The following is a 27,492-nucleotide window of genomic DNA, read 5'->3' as shown; positions in this document are numbered from 1 at the left end:
AATTGAACTATTACAAAGGTAATAGAGTAAACACTTGTGAGCTAGAAAAATCTATGATTATTCTATTTAAAAATTATATGGTAAAACAAGATTACACCCAGTCTAATCAGAAAAGACTGAATGAAATATAAAATATGTCAAAGAAGACTGACCTTTGTCCCACCCATGGTGTTGGCCCATGACTGGATCATGCCAATTCCTCTTTGTCGTGCCACTCAATGTTGTGGGTCAAAACTGGCAGTGTTCTTTAAAACAAAATCAAAAAAGAAAAAGTGCATTAAAAATCACGTGTGGAACAGAAAATGTTGTGCAGTCGTAGAATGGCCCATGAATTATCGCACTGTCAGTAGATTACCAAAATAACTTTTTATGGTCACATCTTTGGGAATGCATCATTACGTCAATTTGCCCCAATTTAGTTTTCAGTCACAAAACTGACACTGCGCCTCTTTGGTAAACCCCGATAACAGCTTTATCGATTGCCATTAGGGTTTTGTGCTGGCGCAGACATGACTAAATCTGGTCTTGGATATCAAGCTGACAACTTTGACTACTCGTTTTGTCCTAATTAATCTTGCGTGAAATAGCCTACTGTTCAAACGTGTCTTTAAGAAAAACAACAACAACAACAAAAATGAACCTAGTGATCACTAAATATAAGCTGATTTCAAATAAGAGGACACTATCTCTTTAAGAGCCAATTCTTCTGACTGCACGCGGCCATTTCCGTCTCCAACCAGCCGGTGGTGTCAGTCAACAACCCTGGAGACTTCAAACCACTCTGAACATATACCCTACACCTCTGAATAGGGTAGGTCTTATATTACTGTTAATTGCTTTAATAGAACGCCACAGTTACATGGGTTAAACGGAGAGTTTGAATAAATTACGGACACACTGAGTGCTTTCAGTAAAGACTTCAAGCCAGCTTGTACTTGACGTTTTCTAATTTTAGCGTCCCAATGCTAGCTAACATGCTACACTGGTGCTAACGTTACTAGCTAGCGGCATTTAAGTACGGTTATACAGAAAATGCTATGTTCTTGTCGCAGCGGATAGCTTTAAAGTGGATGTTTTTATATGTGCTGCTTGCTTATTTTATCTGTGAGAAAAGGAAAAACGCAATGTTTGGTCCCTAGTTTCTTCTTTGTTTACAAATGTAGCTCCTGCAGAGTCCATAGGTTGTCCTTTAGCTACCGGGTGTTAGGAAAGCCTTTTGTATTTGTGTGCAAGCAATTAAAAACCATCAAAAGAGTGAAAATATCGTCTCAGAAATGACTGCATATACAGTGATATGACACTTGTGTCGCTTAAGAAAAGTGATTTGTCACTTCATTCTAGTAATACATCTCTGAGACCATTTTCGATTCCTGATTGGGGCAGAGAGGGGCGGGTGTAAATAACAAAATTCCTTAAGTGCGTAGATTCGCGTATATGTTAACAGCAATACATGATTATCACGATCTATTTCATTAGGGGAAAACAGTTATTACCTTCTTTATTTCTGCATTTGTGTTAAATCTTTGAATTGTTATATTGTATTAGAAAAGTTGCTGCTGATGCTGTTCTGATGGTCAACCATGGATGAAGACGACAGCCAAGATGAGCTGATCAATTGCAGCACATCTCACAGCAGAGGAAAAAGAGCTGCACTGTGGGCCATATCAGGTAGTAGTTTCCCTTGATCGGGAGCCCCACATACTTTAAAGTTTTACTGCATTTTCTGTTTGTTTTATTTTATTTTATTTTTTGTTTTTTTTCCACGTTAACCTTTCCCTTTAGATGACTCTGATGACTCAGACGTGGAGTCTGAGGAGGGAGAATCTGAAAGTGGGGATGAAGAAAAGGATGGCCAAGTAAATGGAGATGAGGAGGAGGAAGAAGAAGAAGGGAATGAAGAAGAGGATGGTAGGAGTGACTCAATATGTATTTTTTGTTGGCTGAACATCTTTGTGATCTGAATCTTACCTTAAGTATCATAAGCATATTTGAGAAGCGAAGTTTGCATACTTAGGACATCTTCTTCTTACCTATATTTGCTTACTTTAAAATCAGCAGTCAGGCTAGTTGATTCATGAAGGTGGTTTTCAATTTGCGAAGTTAACGCAGGGTTTCCTACTCTATCACTGTGTTCACATGGTAAATGGACTGGAGCACTCAAAGCACTTTACACAACTAGTACTAGGGCTGAACAATATATCGCATTTGCGATAATATCGCGACATGATCAAGTGCAATTTTCTAACTGCAAAGGCTGCGATTATACTCTGGACATGTCCAAATTCATGGGCTGCATCCTCCTGAGGCCGCATTTGTAGACCGATTACGTCACAGCGACGCGCCGAAGGCTGTCCAAATTACTACCATATCCCAGAATTCATAGCGCGGCCCAGCCAAACTCCAGTTTCCAGCAATGGCGGCCGCTACTAAGTTTTAAAATTACTCATACTAATCTTTCTGGGTCACAAAATAAACTTTTAACATATTTTCAGGCGAGAAAGTAGTTGTGTAAACATCAAATATCTGCTCGGTTTATCAAGATATCCCATATTTGCAAAAGTGCTTCGGCGTTTTCAGAGGCGTCTGCTACCCACCAGCTCGACAGCTAGCCGGGAGCTCGAGGGTTACTGATGCGGCCGAGAACGGCACAACTCCCGGCACATCATTTTCAGATCACCGCGGAGTTTCGCTGCTCGGGTTAAACGTAATATATAAGTCACTTAGACAACCTAAAAATGTTATTGTTGGGCTTTTTTCAGTGTTTTGTTTGTTCGTGAGTAAATCGGTTTGGCTGAGATTAAAGTTATTAGATTAGATAAAATAAAACTTTATTAATCCCCCGGGTGGGTTCCTCCTTGGTTTTCACACAGCTGACTAAACGTCAAACAGAAAACTTATTAAACAGAAGTATGAGACAGTCGAGAATTTACACCAGTGTCTGGTTATATTTTAGATAGCAAGAAGCAGACGGCCGAGTTTATTAATATTATTTTTTAATTGAATGACTGTCTAGTAGTTCACAGATGTTGAAAAACTGAGTGTGGTAAAGCCACTGATTTTTTTTATGTATATTTCTGCAATCTGCACATTGTACTGACTTTCATTTTAATGTTTACACCAGGGTTCCTTGTCAGCACTTTATGCTCAGATGTTTGTAAGCTAAAAATAAACTATTGTGTATGTTCAAATATACTGTTGTGATTGAAGAAGTTAAATAAAAATGTCAGTCATCAATTCATGCATCACCTCATGTCATCATAACAGAGGTCTGTCTTCCAGGAAAGAACAGTTTAAAATTAATGTAATATAGTATTGGCCATACTATATGATGTATTGCTTGTCTTTGTTTAATAATACAGAAGACAAAGACCTTAAAAAATAATCGCATACCGCATCGCAATCGCAATATTGGGGCAAAAAATCGCAATTAGATTATTTTCCATAATCGTTCAGCCCTAACTAGTACTTTCACCCATTCATATGAGCACTTTTTTTCTACTGTTTCTAAGTGATTCCTAACTACCATCCACACACATTCATACTCCGATGGATGCATCGGAGAGCAACATGAGATTAATATCCTGCCAAGGACACTTGGCATGCAGACTGGGATCAAACCATCAACCTTCACATGAAAGAAGCGGTTTAGTATCACATGATCAGTTACAAACATGGACAGCATAATGGCATATTTTACAAAGAGAGACTGTAAAATATGAAAGTATGAGTTTAAATGCGTAGTATCACTGCAGTGTGTATATGATAGGAGAAATGGCATATCTTACGTTAAAGAAAAGATGTTTGAATAAGTATTTGCCTTTACCGTATAAGTGCTTTATTGAAAAAGTCTGCTTAGAGCCAGGAAGGAAAGCTGGCCAAAATGCAGACTGTATAATTTAATAGACTGAATGCTATTATTAAGGCATGAAAATTCCAAATTAAAGCCTATTGTTCTCTACTTGAAAATGGTTGACAGATCCCTCTAGGTTTGGGGGAGAGTTGTTTGCCTGGAGCATACAGGTTTAAATATCTTGGGCTCTTGTTTGTAAGTGATGGAAAGTTGGAGAGTGTGGTTGATGGGAAACAGTAATATGAGCACTGTACTGGACCACTGTGGTGAAGAGAGAGCTGAACCAGAAAGTAAAGTTTTTGGTATACTAATTGATCTATGTTCCAACACTCACCTATGTTTATGAGCTTGGGGAAGTGACTGAAAGAACAAGATCCTGGTTACAAGCAGCTGACATGAGTTTCCTGTGTATGTTGGTTGGGCTAAGCCCCCATGACCCAGCTTTGCATAAGTGAAAAGCGTAAAATTAGCTGATAATCAGTAGGAAAAAAGTAAAGAGTTATTTTTTTCCTAAGGATCTGTGCTACTCTGTGCACAACTTTTGTTTTGTTTATGCCAGTTTATGTAGAATATATTTCTGGTAATTTTTATTAGATCTAGAAGAAGAAGAAGAAGATGCTCAGCCGGAAGATGGAGCTTTTGGAGGAACCTCTGCAGACCTTGCAATGATGAGCTCTGATGAGGACGCAGAAAAGTGTCCCATCTGCCTTAACTCTCTCAACAGTCAGCCTGTGGCAACACCAGAGAACTGTGAGCACTACTTCTGTTTCGACTGCATCCTGGAATGGGCCAAGGTGGGTCTGAATTTATGATGTATGAACAAAAGAAAACGTTTACTTATGAAGTGTCTTACATTTTCTAATAATCGCTATTTTCTCTGCAGTTTTATGCTTTTGTGGTAGAATCATAAAGATTTTATTTATCCCCAAGGCGCAATTAGGATACAACAGGGCAGCATGACGTTAAAGATAAGGGCAGGGCATAAACAGGCAATAAGAATGACATAATAAATACACAGAATATACAGTATGTGTGTAAAAATGAGCACAGATGTAAATGGGAGATCAGAGAATGTGTTGTCTTTAACTTGCACTAAAACACAAAAACAACAAAAATAGAGACTTTACACAGTACACAGAGTTTACACTATACACAGTTTTAAAATTGCACAGTTTTAAAATTAAAGTGACTACGTGAATAAATAACCGTAAGTGACTAAAAGTGAATAAAGTGTCAGCAATCTAAAAGAGTGTAGAGTAGTTTATGTTTCTGGTGTGGGAAATGGTCTTATCGGCTGGAGTTAAAAAGCAGAGTGGCTTTGGGGACAAAGGTGGCTCTCCTCCTCTTAGTCCTGCAGGAAATGCAGCGGAGGCGCCGCCCAGAGGGGAGCTATTGAAATGTGGGGTGAAGAATGTGAGAGGGGTCATTGATGATTTTGGCTGCCTGTCTAAGTGCCTGTTGGCTGAAAACCTGTGCAAGAGTTCTGACAGGCAGTCCAATGATTTTAGAGCACACTGATGCAGTGTGCTGCAGTCTGTTCCTGTTCTGAAGGCTGAGGGAGTGGAACCAGCAGGTAATGGAGAAGCTCATGATGCTTTCCAGGAAGGCATAGTAAAAAGTCATCATGATGGGTGTGCTGACTTCAAAGGAGTTGAGTTTCCTTAGGAGGTATAGCCGTTGGTGGCACCTCCTCAGAATCTCCTCTGTCTTAGCAGTGAATTTCAGGAGGTTGTCAAAGATGGTTCCCAGGTATTTGTGCTCCTCAACTACCTCCACTGGCTTCCCATGGATGGTGGTGGTGACTGAAGCAGCCAGATCCCTCTGCCTACTGGAGAAGGTCACCACCATCTCTTTGGTTTTGCTCATGTTCAGTACAAGTTTGGAGCTGTCACACCACTCTACAAACTCCTGAAGAGCGGGCCCGTGGTGTTGTCAGGGGCCTGACAGCAGTGACAGGAGAACTGTGCTGTCAGCATATTTCACCAGGTGACAGTTGGGCTGTGTGGATCTGCAGTCATCGCTGTAGATGAAGAGCAGGGGGGAGAGCACACAGCCCTGGGGGGAGCCAGTGGAGGTGGAACGGAGACCGGAAAGAGAGTTGTTGATCCAAGCTTTCTGAGTCCTGTTGGTCAAAAAGTCCAATATCCACAGGATTAGCTGATCATCCAGGTGAAATTGGGAGGAAAGTTTAGTGGCCAGGATACAAGGCTGCAGAGTGTTGAACGCTGATGAGAAATCAGAGGAAGAGAAAGGTCAGCGGCTCAGTTAGTGTTTGTTTTTTGTTTGTTTCTCCTCCAGAATGCAAACTCGTGTCCTGTCGACCGTATGGCCTTTAACAGTATATACCTCAGGAAATGTTATGGAGGCAAAGTGAAAAAAATGGTGAGTTTGAAACAATTATTAACTCATTTTACTCAAAGTACATTGTGTTATGTTTTCTATTTTCCTACGTGTCTTTATGATTATTGCTTCTTTTTAGATAACTGTGCAAAAGCCTGTGAAGGAAGGGCAAGAGGAAACCGTTAATTTGGACTTGGAGCAGACCAACTGTGAAGTTTGTGGGGGCAGTGACCGAGAGGACCGCCTGCTGCTATGTGACGGCTGTGATGCAGGGTGAAGTTTACATTATCATTTAGGGTTGGGCGTTATGTAGAAATTTTCCAACCGGCAACCGTCAGTCCAACAATCGCCGATGGGTGATATATTCACGCATGCGCAGACGTTTTGATGGGCGGGGCTATGTAAACATCCACGGACTGATTCGCACGTTTACAACACAGAAGTCCAAACATGGACGAACTAGTTTCCAAAAAAACGAAACGCTGTCAGCGTTAAAGCAGCCTAAACGCAGTCATCACGATTAAAATTTTAACATTCTCAACCCATCTGGAGTGCAGAATGAACAAAATTTGGACAAACTGCCGAAATGCGTTGACACAGACATTTCAGGTATTTTGACTCAGTCCGCGCTCCAGATGGGTTAATTGTTAATCGCGTGAGTCATGATGACGGCGCGTTAACGCTGACAGCACTAAAAAAAATATATAATGTCGCCAATTTGGAATTTCTTTGGCTTTAAACCAGATGAAAGAGGTAAATCTAAGGATGTAATTATTATGTTTATATATAAATATATACAGTGGCCCCTAGAGACAAAGCACGTACAAACTCCAAAACACATTTCTAGCGTTAACTGACCTTCGAAAACAGAGCTACCTAGATCACTTAAATTACACAACTGAAAGCATATGTGTGTTGTTTGTGTATTTATACACAAGCCCTCATATATATATTAAAATAATTTTAAAAAAAAAGTTCATTTACCTGTTACTACCACACACCAAATCCGGTCGTTGGTACTTCCTGGCTTGTGTAGCCAGTAGGTAACAAAAGCTCAACACTGCGCCTAGCATCCTGGAGCACTTCTGTTGTCTTTTGTACTTGTTTTGGAGTTTTTACGTGCTTTGTCTCTAGGGGCCACTGTAAATATACTTTTATTTATTCACTCCACATAAAATGTAATAAATAAATCATTTAGCTCAGGTGGCAGAGCAGGTCAACCACTAATCAGAAGGTCAGTGTTTTGATCCCAGGCTGCCTCCTGGCTGCATGCCAAATATCCTTGGGCAAGATACTAACCCCATGTTGCCTACTGGTGGTGGTCGGAGGGCCCGGTGGCGCCAGTGTCCGGCAGCCTCGCCTCTGTCAGTGCGCCCCAGGGCAGCTGTGGCTACAATGTAGCTTGCCATCGCCAGTGTGTGAATGTGTGTGTGAATGGCTGAATGTAGTGTGAAGCGCTTTGGGGTCCTTGGGGACTAGAAAAGCGCTATACAAATGCAGGCCATTTACCATTTAATACAAAAACAACTATTCACAGTTCAACTTGTAACTATTTAAATTTTCAGCTTTTTCCTTTTAAACAAATTTAAAGTGAAACAACACAAAACACTACAAACCACAACACAATTAAATATAAATTAAAATATGAAAACAAAAAGAACATGCATATTCTCTGTCATATGGGCCTGCATGAATAAACTTTCTGAATCCTTTATCATCCGCAACTGAAAATAGTTGTGGATGATTACTATACCTTTCTAATGTGACGTTGTTGTCCCTGGCTCTCTTTCTGTCTTTCCCTCCTGCTCTGTTTCTGTGCTACTGTGAGTGTAACTACCGCCCCTTCCCCCCTCTTCCCAGCGCAAAGCACAAGGCTTGCATGCGGAGTGAAGCGGACAAAACGTGCGAGAAAGAGGGTGAGAGAAAGGGGGGGGGGGGGGGGGGAAGGAGCCGGCTCGCGTCGTTCACGTCAAAGATCCGGTTCTAAGAGCCGTTTTGTTCGCGACCGACACATCACTAGAGGAGGGTGCATTTCGCTCACAGATGAAAGAGGGTGGTGTTACAACAGCGCTATTATTATTATTTTTTTCTGTTGACTGCTTCTGTTAGCTCCATAACTATTAGCAAACGTACTTACGGGTAAATAAATAAATAAATAAATCGCCCTTGTAAAAACTGTCGTCGATAGTTGATATATTCGTCCAATCGCTCAACCTACTTATCATTGCTAAATAGCCTTCATATTGTGACTCATGCATATGAATGCTTGCATATTTAACAGTAAGGTGTTTTATTCTATAGATATCACATGGAGTGCCTCACGCCGCCCCTTGACTCTGTTCCTGTAGAGGAATGGTTCTGTCCTGAGTGTGAAGCCAACAACCGTAACTCAAGTAAGCCTTCAAGTTAATGAAGTTCTTTGTGCAGCACGTGATCATTCACTGATAGTAATTAAAAACAAAACCTAAATGTTAATTAAATAAATATACAGTTTTGTACATATACTGAAAAGTATCCCTGTTGGCTTAAATTTTGTTTTATCTTGCTTTTAAAAGTTTATTCTTTGTGTAATTGATGTTTATACATTTAATTTTCTAAAAAAAAAAAAAAAAGATTTCAGGAAAAAATGCACCCTAATACAGCCTTTCACAAATCAAACTTTAAAATCTCCTTTTATCAGGAGGTTCAGCTGAGGAACTCAGTGATGCTGACAGCCTGCCTTCTACTGCACGTCCTGCCACCAGTCGATCACAAGCCCGTGCTTCAGGCCCCACCAGAGCCATTGCCCGTACCCAGCAGAGTGAGAGGGTCCGAGCCAATGTCAACCGACATCGCATCACACAGGCACGCACGTCGCAGGTTTGGCATGAAGCGTGATGCTTATGTCTTGGCTTATTTTCTAACTCATTACTGTTGCATTCATGCGTTGTTGGATTTTGCAGCTTATTGTGTCAAAGCTTAACAAAGTTATTTGTTCCGCGTAATACATTTATTAATACCATTAAACACTTATTACCTCTACCACGGGGATTATGTGATTGGAGCAGCTTGATTGTTTTTTAGCTGTTAGCAGGATCTATCAAAAAGTCATGGACAGATTTGCTTGAAAATTTTCTGCAAATTTTCAGCCCTGGTGGAGGTATGCAGTCTGGGAATGCTGTTGGTATTGTCATGTATCTGGATAATATACTTTAGTGCTATTGACTGCAAAAAAAAAAAAGGCATGCATTTTTGACTTTTAAGTGTCTTAAATGCCAACTAATATGTTTTTGCTAAGTAGCATTTAATGTTTGAGAGTCAAGTTTGCAGAACGTTGTGAAAGCAAAGCAGTGGAGTAACGCAAACCTTTTCCCATTAGCTGGCCCCGACATATCTGATACAGTCCACTTGGCTGGATGAAACGATTAATGCTGTGATTGCTGGGCTCAACACAGCTGTATACATACGGGACTTAACACCTCGTTTAGCATCTAGCCGTAAACGCAAAACTGGTAAGTAAGGACATATATGAAGGAATTATTTTAGATAAAAGTACTTGCATGAACAGATGATGAGTGAATAAACTGATGATAAAATGCTTTTTTTCCCTCTCCCCTCTATTTCGTCACCTGTCCAGGAAAGCACAAAAAGGTGAAAAGTAGGAAGACATCTGCTAAAAATGGTAAAGTGTCTAGCACGGGAGTCAAGAGGAGGAAACGAAAAGTAAGGAGGAATAAATCTAGGAGGAGGATGGTAAGTCTATTATCAACATCAAACATTTATATATGTGATTTTAAACATTCTTCATTTTCATTTCAACAATGGAAATTTCTATTGTAGTCCTATGAAAGATTTCAAGAACAACTCTCTTTTCCTGTTAGATGATGAAGAAGGTTGCCACTCCACGAAGCCGTATTGCTAATAGTCTTGGAATTGTAAAGGACAAGAAGAGCTCATCGCTTCCAACAGTTTATAGGCCATCAGAGCACACACTAAGCAATATGCGTGCTGACATAGGAGCTGCATCCCTCTCTATCTATGGAGACCCATTTGATTTGGATCCATTTGTGGATCGGTAAGAGACTCAGCTCTATATACAAAGATTAGAATATCATTAAGTTCATATTTATGTAGTTTCATTTAAAAGTAATCAGCCTTCATATAATTCTATATTTGTTACGTGCAAAGTGAAATATTTCAAGCCTTTCTTTTTATTTATTTTTTCTAAGATCAATCAAAGACAGATTTCTAAGAAAATTATTGTGTCAGTGCAGTGTAGCATGAAAGCTATCAGCTTTTTGTGCTGCTGTGGTGGTTGCTTTAGTAGTAGCCTTTAGCTCATCTGTATTTTTAAAATTGGGTGTTTTCTCATTTTCATAATGGCAGCAAACCATAGATTGTCTCTGGGTTTCAGGAAAGACTGGGTGTCTGGCCCATGACAGCAATGACAGTCAGCAAACCCATTGGTATTTTACCTGTTTGAACAGCAGTTTATTCAAGCTTGAAATTAAATCTTCTAATATTTATCAAACTGTCAATTATAAAAATGAAAAATGAAATGTTTTTGTTTTTTACATATCACAAGTGCAGAATATGTTGAATGTTTAATTTCTTAAATAACTGATGAAAAATACTGATTTTCAAGATTTGAGTAGCACCTGTATGTCTCACTGTTTCACTAAACTTATTCGGTTAGAACTATTAACCCAGATGTATTGATAGCAGTGTTGAATATTCTTACACACAAAAAAAAAAATACGTAAAATAATTACACCGTAAAGATGTTTTGTTTTTCTGTTATCTAAAAGAGGGTAGTGGTTTATTTTATTGTAACCTGTAATTTTTTGCAGGTCTTGTAAAACAAAGGGGAGTTTGGGAACCACTGTATTAAGCTAACTTTTTTCCTTTTCTTTTTGAACCTATGGTGCCCATTTGACCAGTGAGGAGGATGAACAGCAGGCTCATGTTTCATCGCTACTGGAGGCCAAGAGACGAGGGATCTCCTGCTCAGCGCTTCGCTCTCATCAGCCCGTGGCTCGACCAATCACTGCAAGTCTTTCCAGGTATCATTTCCTGTTTGCCCTGGGACATGGATTAGGTTAAAAACAACTGAAAAGTTGAATAAAGCTTGCAGTATTTGTTTGCTTTGCTCATGCTCAGACATTCATAGTTAATTCATCTGTATAATTATTGTATTAAACAAACTAATTAAATACAGGTAGCTTTAGTTGGATCTGTGCTATTGTGCTAACTGTTGTTTATTAAAATCTAAGCAACATGATTGATGCATCATACGTCGTTTTACTACTACTGCTACTACTGATAAAGTGAGTCATTTTATCAACAACCCCAATTTTATATGGTAAGGCTCATATTGACCCTGTGCACGAGAAAATGCTAACTTCCTGGTTTGAGACCGGATGTGGGGTTGTACATTTCCGGTAGCTTTACTTTGCAGTCAATCGCTACTTCGACGATATACTCCAAAATCATGTCCAAAACTCGAAAACGGAAAGATCGCGTTAAGTTACAAAAAGCAGAAGGTGGGAACACTCACCACTGTTGTGTCATAAAAAATCTAATGATCAATTTTGACGTTTAAAGAGTTTAGATCGATCAGTTGTTTACATCACTCAACACAAGCAGAACTGCATTACTGCATGCAGAAGACACATCGTCCACATTCAGAAGTATCTCTGTATAGTGACTGGTCTTATGATTTAAACAGGCAAATGTTCAGCATTCAAACTACAGGTGAAGAATAGTCAAACCAGATGTTTCCCCCATTATGTCGAGATCAGCTAGTCAAGTACACACCTACACAGCATGTTAACAAACCGTGAAAAAAGCCACACAAAAAATGAATGATTGCTGGTAAGGGTTTCTATACATTAGTATTTACGAAGGGTATGTTGTGACTTACCTTAAAAATTACAGCGGTCCCTCGCTAATAACGCGGTTAACCTTTCACCTCGCTGTTTCGCAGATTTTTTAGTCCTGCGTCCTGATCGCTGCAGACGATCTCCTCCGTGACGTCTCTCCTGTCGCTGCATCGATCGCTAGCAGTGTGACTCTGAAGTGCAGTACTGTATGTCCACGAAACGTTTTGCACCATCAAAAAATAAAATTGGCTACTTGATTTCACCTATCGCTGGTTATTTTTAGAACATAACACCCGCTATAAACGAGGGACAGCTGAGAAATATAACATTTGAATCCATTTTCTCTTTTGTCCTGAGGTGCAGGGAAAAAATATCAACAAGTCGATGAACATCATTTACAGATATATTGGGTAACTGCCCTAGACATCTATAGAAATGTAAATCGCCGCTTGATTCATTCATTTGCTTAACTTGTTTTGGACCATAAACCAGGCGCAAATAGGACACCGGAAACAAAGCTCCCCACAGGAGTTTCCGCACCGGAAGTAGCATATGCTAATGTGCACACAGTCAATTATCAGCTGTTTACGTATGTTGGTATGCATATCTTTTTTTTTTTCTGTTAATTGTAGAAGTTAATCTACCTAAAAACCATGAGCATAAATACCTTAATTACTATTAAATTACTCCTAAATATGATTTTGAGCCGTGTTTAAAACTACACATTCAGTTGGTCACTATGAGAGGAAAAAACATGACTTTCAACATTTTGGTACAGTTCAGGCAGTTAATATCAATGATAGGGGCTTGTAATTGTAAACCTTAGAAATTAAGATGGAAATGGCTGAAAAGGTAAGGAAAAACTTAACCTCAAAAGAATGAATGGCCACACCTGACAGCTACTTTTATGTTGATTGTGGTTTTTGAACATAACATGCAAATGTCTAGAACGATTCACCTCTCTGTCGCATCTGTTGTGACCATTTTTCACCCTTGATTGTAGTTATAGAATATTAAATCTGCTCCAGATAGGAGATGAAAACTTGCCATTTTTTTAAAGCTTGAAATTTCTGGTGAACATTAAAACATATCTATTACCGCGGAAGCACTAGCTGGTAGTCGGGCCGTACGCGTGTCTTAGTGCAGTTGAACATAATCCACAAAGTCCGCTTGTAGTCGAAAAACAAACAGGCAAACATGTATTTCCACAGTTTTGAAATACAGTGATCCATTTGAATGTTCCTGTACACTGCAAACACGGTAAGAAACTGTTTTTCTCCACAGCTAGTTAAAGCCCCTGTAGCTCCATACTGCCCGTCGCGAACGCTCCCCCCGTGCACAGTTACCGTGTGTTAAAGGAACAGTACATAAAAATTAAATAAGGCAAGAAAAAATAAAATTTAACTGTAATCTTACGCTGAACAAATTATAAAGTAAAAACTGAAATTCCCCATTATCTTACACTTATCCTTATCCAAAATGATTCAAATTATTAACAAATATACACTCTGTGCAATCTGAGTAAACTAAGAGATGATTAGAACTTTATCCTATACATTCTGTAATGCACATATGAATCTACAAACGTTACGTTTGATTTATATCCGTAAATACTTCACAAATCTTATTGAAGGTTTGCTATGCTATACCAGGAGGGGTATGGATGTCCACCCATCAGGAGGTGTTGTGGAGGCAGCTCCTGTGCCTGATCTGCTGGGCAGCATCCTATCAGGACAGAGCATGCTCTTGATGGACAGTTCTGATGTTGTCATTAATCGAGATGGTTCGCTTAAAGCTACCAAACCAAGTAGGTGAATGTAATACATTTTTGTGTCACATATCCAGACTATGAAATGCATTTATATTGTGTGTACTTGTATTTTCTAGCTGTGTGCAGTATATCCCACACATTTACATTCGGGGTGCACGCATTTGTTCTTAAATACTACTGTTTATATTTTACTGCAACATTAAGTTATAATTATTTTTTGCCAAGTGAACAGGCAGTTTAGTATCTGCTTCTGCTGTGAGATAGTATACTTTGTTGTTCTTTGCAGCCATGGTGAGCTAGCGGCACATGAACTAGATCTGCCTTAGCTTAATTGCAGTTCTAGTTAGAATAGCCTGATACTAGGGCTGCTCGATTATGGCAAAAATGATAATCACGATTATTTTCACTGAAATTGAGATCACGATTATTTGACGATATTTATTTAACCCTTTAAGACCTACTATAGAACCAAGTCCACCAGAGCTTATATTATTTTTTTTACATGCTGTAGTGCCATTTGTGGGAGCATTTCAAGTTGCTATACATCAATACAACTGTTATAGCCCATATTTTAATAATATGTATGCATTAAGTCCATAGTAACTACATAAATTGCAAAAAAGTGCAATAAACTACAAAAAAAATTGAAAATCGCTTTTGTTTTGTTTACATATATTTCTACTTGGAGAAATTTAAGAGGTTTATCCCTCAAAACTTTAAATACAATAAAGTTGCAAAAAATAGTTTCCCACCACAGGAAATTTATTTTGAGTGTCTTCATAGTTTTATTTTGGAGATACAGCAATTTTTATATACTGCAGGAAAAACAAAAAACAATCCTATGATGCAAATTTGCAAAGAAAACAGCATGTGCATCATTTCACTGTGGGAAGTGTTACGAACAGCTGATAGGAACGGCAAAGCGTGTTTCTGGAATATTATGTTTTTGTTCCTGCAAGCGCTTTTTATGCAATTTTTGCAAAGCTATATGTGGAACGAAACCGTGACCGAGGACAAGCTGATGGCATAAGATGTAAGTACAACTCCTCCGGTTTCATATGCAAAACAAATTATTGCGCTAGCTTACACGGTTCAGGTTCTACAGGGATTTAAAAATAGTTACGCAAAACGGAGCGTGCTGCTCTGACCGGCTTTAAAGGGTTAACAATGACTTTAAAAAATAATATAAAATAGTGTGCAACACCACTGAAGTTTTTTTTTTTTTTAAACTCTCTTTTCAACCAACGGCAGTCACTCTCCAAATAACTTCTGCTTAGCTTTCCGAGCTTCCCTCGGGTCCTCTTAATCAGCGATCTCCAACCTTTTTTGCGCCACGGACCGCTTTATGCCCGACAATATTTTCACGGACCGGCCTTTAAGGTGTCGTGGATAAATGAGGGAGGGGCTAATAATCGGCTCAGTCATTTTTAATGATCGTTGAATGCCCAGATCGTAATCGTGATTAAAATTCGATTAATTGAGCAGCCCTACCTGATACCTCATAGCAGAGGTCCATATTTTAAAAAAGTACCATGATAAACCTTAAGATGCTTAAATTTAATTTTAGCAAGAAAACTAAAGTTTGTTTGTTTTTGTTTTTTTTCCTTTCTTCTGTTACAGTGATGCCATCTCCATTAATACCTGGCAGTAGAAAAAGCAGTAGCTCTGGAGATGCAAACAGCCCAGGGATGTCAGCAGGTCTAGGAGACACTTCTGTGTCTGTGAACTACAACAGAGATCAACCAGGGCCCTCCTGCTCCTCTGTGAGCACACCATTGTCCCAGAGCTCAACTCGGTTACCTCCTTTAGCAGCTTCTTCAACTAGCCACACACAAACACCTCTCCATTCTGATCTCAGAGGGCATCCAGGTTTGCATCCACCTCGTCCAAACAGACCCACACCCTCTAATCACCGTGTAAGCAATGGATTTGGAGTCCCTAGGGAAGGCTTGTCATCTGTCTGTCCAACTGCAGAGTCAAGCTCCAAAAGCAAGGGAATGATCCCATCACAAAGCCAATCTAAAAAGGCACCTACAAAACCCATGTGGGTAGATGTGTCAGAACTTCCTAGAATACCAAAAATAAAAAGGGAAAGTAGTGGCATGACAAATGATGGCACTAGTCAAGATGGCAGTCATGAAGTTAGTAGCAGCAGGGGTCAGGGTAGGAGATCCACCCCTAATAATAATGGTTATGGCATGCCTGAAACGGGCATGAATAATCTTTCTGGGGACAAAGGAAGGCAGCAAAGTGTAGACCGGCAAAGGGGCCAGGCTGATGGTCAGGCCCCAAGGCACAGGCCTGATGGAGGTAGCTCATCTTCAGCTTTCTCTAATTCATTCTCTTCATCCTCGTCTGCTGGGTGTCCTGCCGGCCAGCCACGATATGCCTCCTCCTCATCGTCATCATCGTCGTCATCATCAGTGAGCTTCCGCATCAACTCTAGTGGGAACCCATGGCAATCAAGGCGGCTAGGCATTGCATCATCCTCTTCTAGTGTAGGCACCTTCCAGGAACACTGGAGGAAAAAGGATGATGAAGCTAAAAAGAGACAATTGGACAGGGATAAACAAATGCTTTTGGCATCACGTAGTCTGGGTAGTAAGGAGCAAGATAATATATATGATCCCTTTAATCCTACTCTGTCAGATTCAAGCAGCTCAGGTGACGAAACGGAGGGCACAAGCCCAGATGGCACTTCTCAGTATGTAACACTTGACAGGAAGCCTCCTAGTCTAAGTAACAATGAGACTATAATGCAAAATGAGCAGGACCTGGTACAGGTGAAGACTGAAACATCAGAGATTGAGGTCACACAGGAAGGACCAGGGATAGCTCAGGAAACCACATCTGGGGCCAGACTCTTGGAGGACATTGTAAAGGTTGAAAATGAATCAAGACTATCAGGCATAAAGACTGAAGAACAAACTGTATCACTTGACAAAGTCAAGAAAGAACCTTGTGAAAATGCAGGTGAATCTGAAATCAGTGGTGACAGATTTTTTAATTCAGAGACCACAGACACCACACCGCCTGCTGATCAAACTCTGGATCTTGTAAAGACTGAGAGAGAGACTCAAGAGGCAAAGAGTGGACAACGTGCTGGAACTCCCAGCAGATCTCTCTCAAAGGATAAGGAAGATTCATCAGTGGATAACTCTACAACTGTCAAGAGGAAACAAAAGGAAGAAACTAAATCACATGTTATGTCATGCTCAAAGTCCCCTTCAAGAGATTTGGACTATACGAAGAAAAGCTCCAAAGCTTTGAAGGAGCAGTCCTCCAGTGGATCTGAGACAGACAGAGGCAGGAGAGGAGATCAGCATGGTTCAGGCCATGTCACAAAGCAAAAAGAAGTAGACCGTGAGGAGAAAGAAAGGAGTTCCAGGCAATCACGGTCTAGAGAGAGGAATAGGGCACACTCAAGCTCAGACAGTTCTCAACCCAATTCCCCTGATAGGACTCACAGAAAGAGACGGCGGTCCAGGTCACGATCAAAAGATGAAAGGAGAAGGTGGCGATCCAGGTAAATATATAACAGTTTTTCAAATATACTTTATACTAATTAGGCAGTGATGCTGTGTTTTATTTTGACCTTCACTGGAATGATTTATAATTGTGGACATTTTAGGTCTGCTTCCAGCTCCAGCAGTAGAGACCATTCAACAAGGAAGAAGCATAAACGAAGGAGCAAGGAGAGAAGTGATGACAAAGAGAGGGACCACGAAAGACGACGAGTTTCAAAAGACAAAAGACGTGGTCGGTCTCGGTCAAAGTCCCAGTCCAATTCACGTTCCAGGTCCAGAACCCGATCTAGATCAAAGGACCGTAAGCACGGTCGGTCAAAATCCCGGTCCAGATCCAGGGAGAGGAGGAGAGAACACAGCAAACATTTGTCTCTCTCTTCAAGAGACAAGGTGGAGTCACGATCTAAAGAGAAGAGGAGAAACAGGTCTAGATCCAGTTCAAGAGAGAAAAGGAAAGAAGAAAGATCATCCAAAAGCTCACACCAAACTTCTCTTTCATCCTCTAAAGATGCAAAGAGGTTGCAAGACAAGAAAAAAGAGAAAGATGTTTCTCAAAGCTACAGTAAAGATGAAAAAGTTGAAGCCAATCTGAATAAAAAGGAGGGTCCATCCTGTTCTTTCACCTCTAAAGTAAAAAAGCCGGACAAAGTCCTCAGTGCAGAGAGCCAGTTCAAAACTACAGAAAGTACAAAAGAAGCAAAGGATAGAAAAGAAATTAAGAAAGAAAAACAGGCATCGGTTGGCATGTTTGAAGATAATCCTATTAGTATATCGATTAAGAAAGAGGAAACAGACACTTGTTCTTTGGCAGTAAGCAAAGAGGATATCGAAGTCCCCATTAAGACCGAGACTTGCGAAATTCCAATTGTTAAATCAGAGCAAGTCTGTGTATCCAGCTTACCCCCCGATACTTCCTTTTCTACGCTGACCCCGCCTGTTGCAGACGAAAGCCACCAGGACACAGTCTCTGAGACTCAGCCGTTGGCCGTGGCCAAACATCAAAACACTGAATTGACTGTCCCTGTAAAACTGGAAGTTCAGCAGCCTTCAGACTCTGATGATGACTTTAATATTGATGTGATGCTAGACACCTTGGATTACGTGAAATCTGAGCACACAGAGAGTAGTGGTGCAGCTGTCGTACAAGAGAAAGAAGTGGTGGCCGGGAAGAATGAGGTACAGCAGATATCAACAAAAGCAGGAGCAAAAACATCCAAAACACAAGTGAAGCGTGTTACCTGGAATATACAGGAGCCTGAGGGTCCGCAACCAGAGAAGTCTGCGAGCAGTAAGTGGTATATTGTTACTTTACTATATCATGCTAACTAATGTGTTTTTATTTAAGTCACTTCATTATTTTTAAATGCCTTTAGAAGTGATTGCTGTTCAATATAGCCTGGATACAACTGTTCCCTATAAACTGAAAACTCAAGCTTCAAACTGCTCTGAACACTGTTTCTAGCAGCTTTTTCTAGTCTTTAAGCAAAGACTTTTAATATGTAAATAAATAATATTATTTTTTTAATTTTTTTTACCATAAGACATGCAGAACTAATGTTTTACAGTACAAGTATAAAGATGTGCCGAGATCCGAGGTGTGTTGTGTATCTTATGTTGCTAATTGTGTGTTTTTGTGCTTTCCTTTTCGCCCCCTTGCACAGAACTTGCTCTATATAAACTGAAGCTAAAGCAGGAAGGGGCTCGCAGACCTTCTTTGACAGTCCAGGCATCCAGTCAGGTAGGTCTGAGCTACTTGCCACTGCAGTATTTACCAGATATTTTTTGCATGTGCTATTTCTTATGTAATGGCAATATTCGTAGGAAGGTGGCAGTGTTTATCCAGAAGAAGCAAGTTTGGTGTTTTTATAGAGACATGTGATAGAAAGTGAAACTGATACCAAAGCAGTTTCAGAGTAACTGAAAGTAGAACTGTGCATGTAAGCAGTACTTATAAACTGTGTCCCCATACAAGTATCTGTAAGAGACACAACAGTATTGTTTTAGACCCATCAGTGTTAGTAATTATTTGTATAGACACACAATAAAACACAGGTTGTTAAGTATAGGACAAATGTGTACAAATTGAATTTTAAATAATTGTGCATTTGGAGTGTGACTTGATTTTAAATTCATGACCACAATTTTCTGTGTGTTTATATGATGGAATATTTTGAATTTTTGTAGGTGGTGGTCACTGTATAATCTCCCTTGACTTTTACAGGATATTACTGCAGCTGTTAGTGACCCCTCCAAGAAGTGTGCTGATGGTCTTCTCAGTACTTCCTCTACATCTGATGGTCTTCATTCTGGGGAGTTATCGGCCACTGCACAAGGAGAGGCAGAAGAAGGAGATTTATCAAGGAAAGACAAGGTGAATAGAAATGCATTTTCAGCTTAAATAAATATTTGATTATAACTTTTACCTTCATGTTATGCCCCTGCAGACTGAATTTGTTGGTTGTTTTTTTTTTGGGGGGGGGGGGGCTGGTCTGGGCCATTCCCATTAACTTTATCCCAGGAAGGCTGTATGGGAATTTTTTCAGATAACTGAGATACATGGATGAACTATCCATCCATCCATTCGCGTCCGCTTATCCTTTTCAGGGTCGCGGGGGGCACTGGAGCCTATCCCAGCTGTCATAGGGCGAGAGGCAGGGTACACCCTGGACAGGTCGCCAGTCTGTCACAGGGCCAACACACAAAGACAGACAACCATTCGCACTCACATTCACTCGCACATTCACAACTGTAATTATTAAAAAAGTGCCCAACAAAATGAAAGGAAGACATGGTAGCCTTTTATTTGCAGGAAATGTCAACGTTCAGCTTCACCTTATGTTGTGCAAAATCACTTCTCTGGCCAGCCCCCCAAATTCGAAAGAGAGAGAAAGATTGTGACACCATGCTTCATGTTTGGGCTTGCTTGGATAACACTTTGGAAAATGTGTGAAAATTAATTGCACAAATGTTCCATGCTGCAGGGAACATTTGTGCAATTAATTTTCACACATTTTCCTATACTGAAGAACGAATTTGTCAAAGAATTTGAAGTTCGAATGAAAGCAAAAGCATGCACAAATGTTAGTTTCAAAATGAACGTGTGGAAAAAATTATGTCACTGCATGAATTATGATTCTATTTCTCCTAACAGTATTTGAAAAAACTGCACATGCAAGAGAGAGCGATAGAAGAAGTTAAGCTAGCTATCAAACCTTTCTACCAAAGGAGAGATATCAACAAGGATGAATACAAGGAGATTCTTCGCAAAGCTGTCCAGAAGGTGGGTTAGAAAAATATGATTATGATGAAATTCTTTTTAATTCTTTATTTGCTTAAACAGTTTTTTTTAAGGTGTGACTCAGGAGTTTCTCAGTGTCTCTTTTAACAATTTGAAATGATCTTTTTCTCAGGTGTGCCACAGCAAGAGTGGAGAAATCAACCCAGTGAAAGTTGGAAATCTGGTTAAGGCATATGTGGACAAATATAAACATGCTAGGAAACATAAAAAGGGAGACGATTTAGGAAAAGCCCCAGACACCCAGGCTGAAGCAGCCAAAACCTCTGACAGTCCACGATGAGGCAGGAACTATAGGCAGGGACAACTACACCCACAATATTCACTTCATATTCATATATTATGCTATATTATTCTATGTCCTAGAATTGGGCGTGATCACACTCTAAACATACCAAGTGCAAAAGGTCAACCAACCTTTGCTCACAGTTTCAAAATGGAACATTTTCTATAATGTTGAGATTTCTATCCTTATGGTATTTTGAACACAACCTTTATTCATTGATGACTTGAACAGTACCTATTGGTGTCTCTTGCCAAGAACTATTCTCCGTTTGTAACACAGCTGAGAAACTTAATGGGAGACTTTGAGAGTGTGCCTTAAAGAGGCAAAACTCAAAGACCATCCCATAGAGGTAAAAACCGGGTAGCTTTCTCCACCGGCATATCACTGGTAGGATACAATGTGGCGTGGCGTTTGAATTTTCTATGTATTTCTTTTGTTTGTTTGTTTGTTTGAGAGGGAAGGGGTATTTATCATAGGCAAAACTCAATTTGTCAGACGAGAAGCGGGAAAATATGAAGAATATGCATATTTAAGAAAATTACATGTTAAGAGAGCACATGGTTATGCAATTTTTGTAGAAAATTTATCAGTAGACTTAAAAATAATTTTAGGTTTGGTTGTAAATATAATATATAGATTTGATACATTCACCTGTATGTTCCTTTCATCCGTGTTGCCTGTTGCGAATGATTGACATAAATTTGTTTTAGTTCAAGTTGACTGTGTTTAATGTTTTAAATTTAGCGCTTCTTTTCATATTCATATTTATAATATCCATGTCTAATGAACTCAGTTCAGCATAATGCAGGTGAATTTGGAGTGAATAGTCATATTCACTGTTCTCCTTTGCTGTAGCTTCAGCTCCTTTTAAACCCATAATTTTTTTAAAAGAACCAGAGAATATTAGTTTTTTGTGCCAAAGGAGTAAAATGAATACAAGATCCATAGGTGAGATTTCATTTGTTTCAGTATTATGTTTTTAGACAAGGGATACAATTCCATAGTAAATAATATAGCTTTTACTCAGGAGTGAGGGCAACACATTTCTCAGTGGCAAAGGTGGAAAACCCCAGTTATTTTTGCAAAGAATGTGGTGCAAATTGCCACTCTGTTATCTCTACTAGTTTGTCGACTGTAAACACTGATTAATTAGGTTGCTGGACCTGCCTTGTACAACTTCCTTGTCATTATCTTTAATTGTGCTGTATAAAGCCAGGAACTTGGAATGGAAGAATTTAACAAATAGGTGCTCATGTTATCTGAATGTATGTGGTTTTTTTCCCTCTATTTACTTGATCAGTCCAGGTGTTTCTACAGGGAAACATCAAATAATAAATCACTGATGACAAAGAGATGTTTGTCTTAGTTTATTTCAAGTACTCACTTACAGTCTGTCCTGTTTTTTACAGTTGTGTTTTAGGGATTTTTCAACATTAGCAGTTTTATTTTATTTTAAAATTTTATTAACACAGTCTTAGCTTTACACGAAACTATACCAAGTTTAAAATAATCTATTTTAGATTTTACATAACCCTTTGTGCATAACTCATATACAGCAAAGGGTATGGAAATGGCAGTTTATTCAGTATAAAAAGTGCAAGATGAAAAGAAGAATAGCTGGTCAGTTTCTCATATATAGCCAGTGGCAGTATGACACAAAAATATTACTATACACATACATCATTATCTTCAAACATACACACAGTAGTTCTATAAATATGTAATCAGTAATATAAACTTAGCTTGTCAGAATGGATTTACCATTATAATAAGCATTCATTTCATTTAATATAGAATGATATCAGTTTAACAATACATTAGATGAAAGACAATTGGACAGTTCTAAAGCGATTTTTAAACTGAGGTTAGTAATGTAACAGTACAGCAGTAGATGGGGCATTTCCCCTCATGTAGTGAAAAGCAGGCACATGGCAGTATTGGCAGCTATAACACAATCACATTCAGCTGCTGAGCGGCCAACTTTTTAGCTGATTCAGAACCTAGTGTAGAATGTGTCCCATTACCCCATAGGAAATTAAAGTGGTTTCAAATAAAAGTCAGTGAAAGATCAAATTTCAAATCTGGTTCGGGAAAAGTGCAGCATCCCGCATCGGGTCTTCAGCTGTTAGCAAGGGAAAGCAGGAGCTGATGAGATCATAGAGGCTGTTATGTGAGATCTGTAGGCTGACGTTGGAGCTGTAAAGAGACGACGCTCCCTCCATCTGGGCTATCTCATGAAGATGTCGACAGATTAAAGGTACCACCTGCAGAAATGGAGAGAAAGATTTACGGTAAAGTTGCATAACTGCTGATGACAAAGTAACCATTGAAAGTGACGGCTGATGATAAGCAACAATAGTTATAGGAAAAACATGTCCTACTTGGCAAGTCGACATTCAACATTCTTTGTCCAGTATATCCACTATCCCTCCTCGGCACGTCTAAACTATTGCCTCTAACGTTCTGTCACCAAACCTCTTCTAACTATAACTATACTATGCACCCTTCTGCTTTTATGCAATTAAGCTTACATTTGATTTAAACTTGTATATACACTTTATTTCTATATATAATTTTTTTTTCATATCAATGATTGGTTCTTTTGCTACTGAAAGTGCTGGATACATTTTTCTATGCAGATGAAACCCACTGAAACAACTGGGGTAGTTAAACTACAAGCATACCATGAAGCGAGAAAGGTCTGGATGACCAGGATAACTTATGCTAATAAACAACCTAATTACTATAAGGTCTGACTGGTCATATTCCATTATGCACAGAGCACCTTTAGTCTTCTTCACTGTTACCTGTCATTTGGCCCCTGCATGGTCTTATCTGCAATTACTGGATTCCCCAACACGCCAGTTGTTTTATTATTATATTGTGTGTAGTCTGTTTTAAATCCTCTTCCCTCTAACTTTAACTGGTTGAGGCAGTTGGCAGCCCACACCAGGTGGCAGCCAAAAGCCAAGTGTTGCCAGGTGTTTCCTCAAAGGGAATTTTGGGGTTATTTTTGTTCAGTCTCTGTCTTACAGTGCAAGTACCCAGCTGTGCTTTTTTCATGAATTATTGCTAAGAAAATAAAACAAAATTGAATTAAATCGAATAACTGAGGTGAAGCAGGGCTCGGGGGATGGTGTTACCTTCACTACAATAAGCTTCTTCTCCAGCGGTTTTCCATCTGGAAACTTCTCTCCAAAGCACATGGTGATGGTGTATTCAGGAGATCTACCATTGTTCTCCTTAAACTGTTTCAATTCTGAAACAAATTCAGGGGGAGTCATTTATTTCAGGATGAAATCCATTTTTACTTCAGTAGTCTAAGGAGCTTGAAAAGAAAAGTGTCTTCTTTAAGTTGCTTTAAGACGTTTCACCTGTCATCCGAGAAGCTTCTTCAGTTCTAAGGTCAAATGGTGGAGAGTCCCAGATTTAAGCCCTACGGGAGTGTCCCCCCAGGAGGAACAATGGACCCCCTAATGATCCTCTACCTAATCACATGAGCCAAGGCGTGAAAATGGGTGTAGGTCACAATCAGCCAAGTTTTCGGTTGAACTCATTATGAAACCAAGCGCCACCCTATCATGTGATTTCCAGAGGTCAGAAGGCCCAGGATGTGAGTGGGCATTAAGGCGCCTGGGAAGGGATCTCAAAACTGGATTATGGATGGCAGTTGGTGCCGTGAGCCACCACCTCTGTTTGAAAAGAGGTGTTGGCTTACGAGGTGAAACGTCTTCAAGCAACTCAAAGAAGCCCAGACGCTTTTCTTTCCAAGCTCCTTAGACTATGATGACCTAGATGACTAAGAACCTTCACAGACAGTATATGGTGTATATACAAATATATAAATGAGCAAAGATCTACACCTACCATTCACAAACTTTTCAAAATTAAGGAGCTCCACCATGGTGTTTTGGGGAAGCTTTGCTGGCTCTGCATTAGCCAAACTAGGGTCACTGGTGCTGGCAAACACATGGCATCTATCCTGCCTCCAGGCATAAATACCAGTTTCTCGCACTTCCAAGAATAGACCTCTCTGGATGCTATTAAGTATGCGGTTGGTGTATTCAATCTGGTAATAAGAAGGTTGTGGTGAGTAAAACATGAAAATGCTTCATCACACAGCAGTATACTGTACCTAAAATTAGGGGTAAAATCCATCTGTCCTATTCTAAAGTCAAATTTTATTTATCACATCAGAATCTGTCAGCTTCATGCCTGAAGTAACATAAAAAATAATTTCTAGTGTCTGCTTGGATGGTACAACTGTGTAAAACATGCATCTAGCTAATGCAATGATTATACCTGTTTGTGGTCCAGCAGACCATCAGTGGAGGGGAAGCAGAGTTTGAATGTGTCATACTCAAGGGCCTCTGAGTTGTAGTGAAGCTGCAGTTTGGGAGTGTTCAAAGTCATCTTTACCATTTCTTTTTTCCTGTAGTGGATGGATACCTCTAGGTCAAATAGCCCCAGCTGAGGTACTGGTGCAGGAGTTACTGTACAAAACAAAACAGTTAATAGACAACAGATCCCTCCTTCTTGGGTAACTATGTACACATATTTTTAGTAAACCTTTCATCTAGGAAGATAAATTTGTATAAACATACCTCCATAACAGGTTTGCTGAACTGGTAAAAGCTGTTGGTTGTTTCCGGCTGCTACAGGATAGCTTTCAGTTGCGGGTGGATTTTGCTGGCCATAGTTCTCTGTCCACAGTTGCTCCTCTGTTTTGACAGTAAAATCATTTTAAACTACAATTAACCTCCATTATAAACCACAGAAAACCAAATGCAATCGACAAACTTTACCTGTTGGCTGGCTGCCAAGACCCAAGGCCATCAAATCGTTAACCAGATCATGCTGTTTATTGGGGAGAGGCAGTGAAACTGTTAATTTTTAGACAGAAGCACAAAGACAAGTGAGATTACACCAACAAAGAGAAGTGAAAGTGTGCTTTATGTGATGCTGAACCTCATTTGCTGAAAGGAGGTACTCTGTGGAAGAGCTGTATATATCTGGTATAATGTCATTGCCCTCCCAAGGGTCGCGTGTTGCCAGACCGTCTTGGTTTTCTTCAGGGAAAGATGAAAGATCAGCGTTATTTATACATTCAAACTCGGAACGGTTTTACCCCAGAATCTTGGCCTAAGTGACAATTAGCTTACGTGCAGTGTTGATAATCTCATAGACTTTATGTGGGTCATCAGAATTCTTGGAGTTATCTTTTACCATCTTGAAGCGCACAGAGAGGTTGTTCAGAGCACAGCGGAAGTTGGTTTTCCACCTGGCTTTGTCATTAGGGAACTCATTAATTTTCCCACTTGCTACTGCCCAGGCCTATGGAGGAACGCCGAGAGGAGTAAACATAATGACAGCCGGGTAGAAAATTCAGACTTACTATACATTTTATGAGATAATTACACACATTAGACTTCACATGCACCTCCTAATTGTTTTACACACTATTTGCATTTCACATCTAAGAAGAAGTGGCTGTTTATGAAAGATTTAGACACTTGGCTGAAATCTGTAGAATTCCTTTAATAATACTGGCACCAGCGAATAATTGTGCTCTAAGTATGAAAACAAGCTGTGGTTTTGCACATCAAATGTATCAAAAACATTAGTACAGGATTTCTTTGACTCAAGATCAAGTGTCACTACTAGAGATGGTATGCCATAACTGCCTCTGGGAACAGCTGCAACATGCCAAACAACTCCAGCCTGATAGTAACAATAACACGACAAAACTATTTTTGGAACTATAAAGCACACGCTTAGTTTGTAAGTCGCTTACTCATGAATGTAGTAGCTTATTATTTCAGTAAAAATGTCAACATAGTCATTTTAAGCCTTTTATCTGATCGCACGGATAACAAAGGTTAATCTGGCAATAAACTCACCCGGAAGATTTTACTGTCCTCGTCACTGCAGTCTTTTCTGGAGTTGTGCTTCCAGGGGACTCTGAACTTGTTTGTTGCAACATAGCACAGGCCAGCATACTGGCCCGTTTCCACCTGCTCTAATAGCCAGTTGGAGAACTGAGGTTTTGGGAAGCTGAAGGGAAACGCGACAGGTCAGTGCTGTTCTACAGCGACAACAACCGTGAATAAAGAGACGGCTTATGAGCGCACAAGGGGAAATCTAAATACATTCAAAAAGAAACTCCTAAATCTGGAAGCTGCAGATTTATTCTACAGCAATAAACCGCAGTAATATTAACTATTAAATGTGCAAGGGAGAAAAACAAGACAGGTTTCTTCTTACCTTTGCATTTCACCGATTCTCTGTAAAGCCGTCGGTCTGATTTTTCCGAACACGTCTTCTAACATTTATACTCCGATTATAAGTCCCTCCTTCAGAGGGTGGAAGCATCACCGGCGTGGGATTTTCGAGGCACGGGTGGCTGAGAGTGTTTGCTTCTTACAGAGAAATTGCAAGACAGCCTCGGCGACCGGATGTAATGGGCGTGTTAGTGGGTTTGTATAATGGAATTTCTCGCTGGAGATTACTGGGAGAGATCTGAAAGTCGCTGGCTGCGTGCCAAGCGAAATTTGTTTCTCTT

At 39.8% G+C, this 27,492-nt stretch overlaps 2 protein-coding genes across 3 annotated transcripts; one reads left to right on the top strand and one right to left on the bottom strand.

The window, feature by feature from the left end:
* Positions 1-701: 701 nt before the first annotated feature.
* On the top strand, positions 702-22,284 carry phrf1 (PHD and ring finger domains 1). Of its 2 annotated transcripts, none has more exons than XM_082539922.1 (19): positions 702-811; positions 1,546-1,668; positions 1,783-1,908; positions 4,445-4,644; positions 6,149-6,232; positions 6,330-6,463; positions 8,492-8,583; positions 8,871-9,034; positions 9,549-9,681; positions 9,807-9,922; positions 10,051-10,244; positions 11,110-11,232; positions 13,704-13,858; positions 15,443-17,348; positions 17,454-18,637; positions 19,011-19,087; positions 19,571-19,720; positions 20,501-20,629; positions 20,760-22,284. In XM_082539922.1, exons 2-19 carry the CDS (start codon positions 1,581-1,583, stop codon positions 20,925-20,927), a joined length of 5,223 nt encoding a protein of 1,740 aa, XP_082396048.1. In that variant the 5' UTR covers positions 702-811; positions 1,546-1,580; the 3' UTR covers positions 20,928-22,284. The 2 variants fall into 2 exon arrangements, with proteins under 2 accessions (XP_082396048.1, XP_082396047.1); XM_082539921.1 differs by having other exon boundaries at positions 8,871-9,049.
* irf7 (interferon regulatory factor 7) lies at positions 22,285-27,406 on the bottom strand. The gene is made up of 10 exons (XM_082539996.1): positions 27,195-27,406; positions 26,831-26,984; positions 26,093-26,264; positions 25,899-25,999; positions 25,736-25,787; positions 25,535-25,651; positions 25,233-25,423; positions 24,798-24,999; positions 24,074-24,189; positions 22,285-23,194 (listed from the first exon to the last, which is right to left on the bottom strand). The coding sequence occupies exons 1-10, from the start codon at positions 27,257-27,259 to the stop codon at positions 23,006-23,008; spliced, it is 1,359 nt and encodes a 452-aa protein (XP_082396122.1). The 5' UTR covers positions 27,260-27,406; the 3' UTR covers positions 22,285-23,005.
* Between the last annotated feature and the right edge of the window lie 86 nt (positions 27,407-27,492).

Source organism: Aulonocara stuartgranti (genome assembly GCF_965226115.1).
Source record: "Aulonocara stuartgranti genome assembly, chromosome: 7".
Taxonomy (NCBI): Eukaryota; Metazoa; Chordata; class Actinopteri; order Cichliformes; family Cichlidae; genus Aulonocara; species Aulonocara stuartgranti.
Note: the sequence above shows the minus strand (reverse complement) of the source record. Positions and strands in the feature narration are given on the sequence as shown.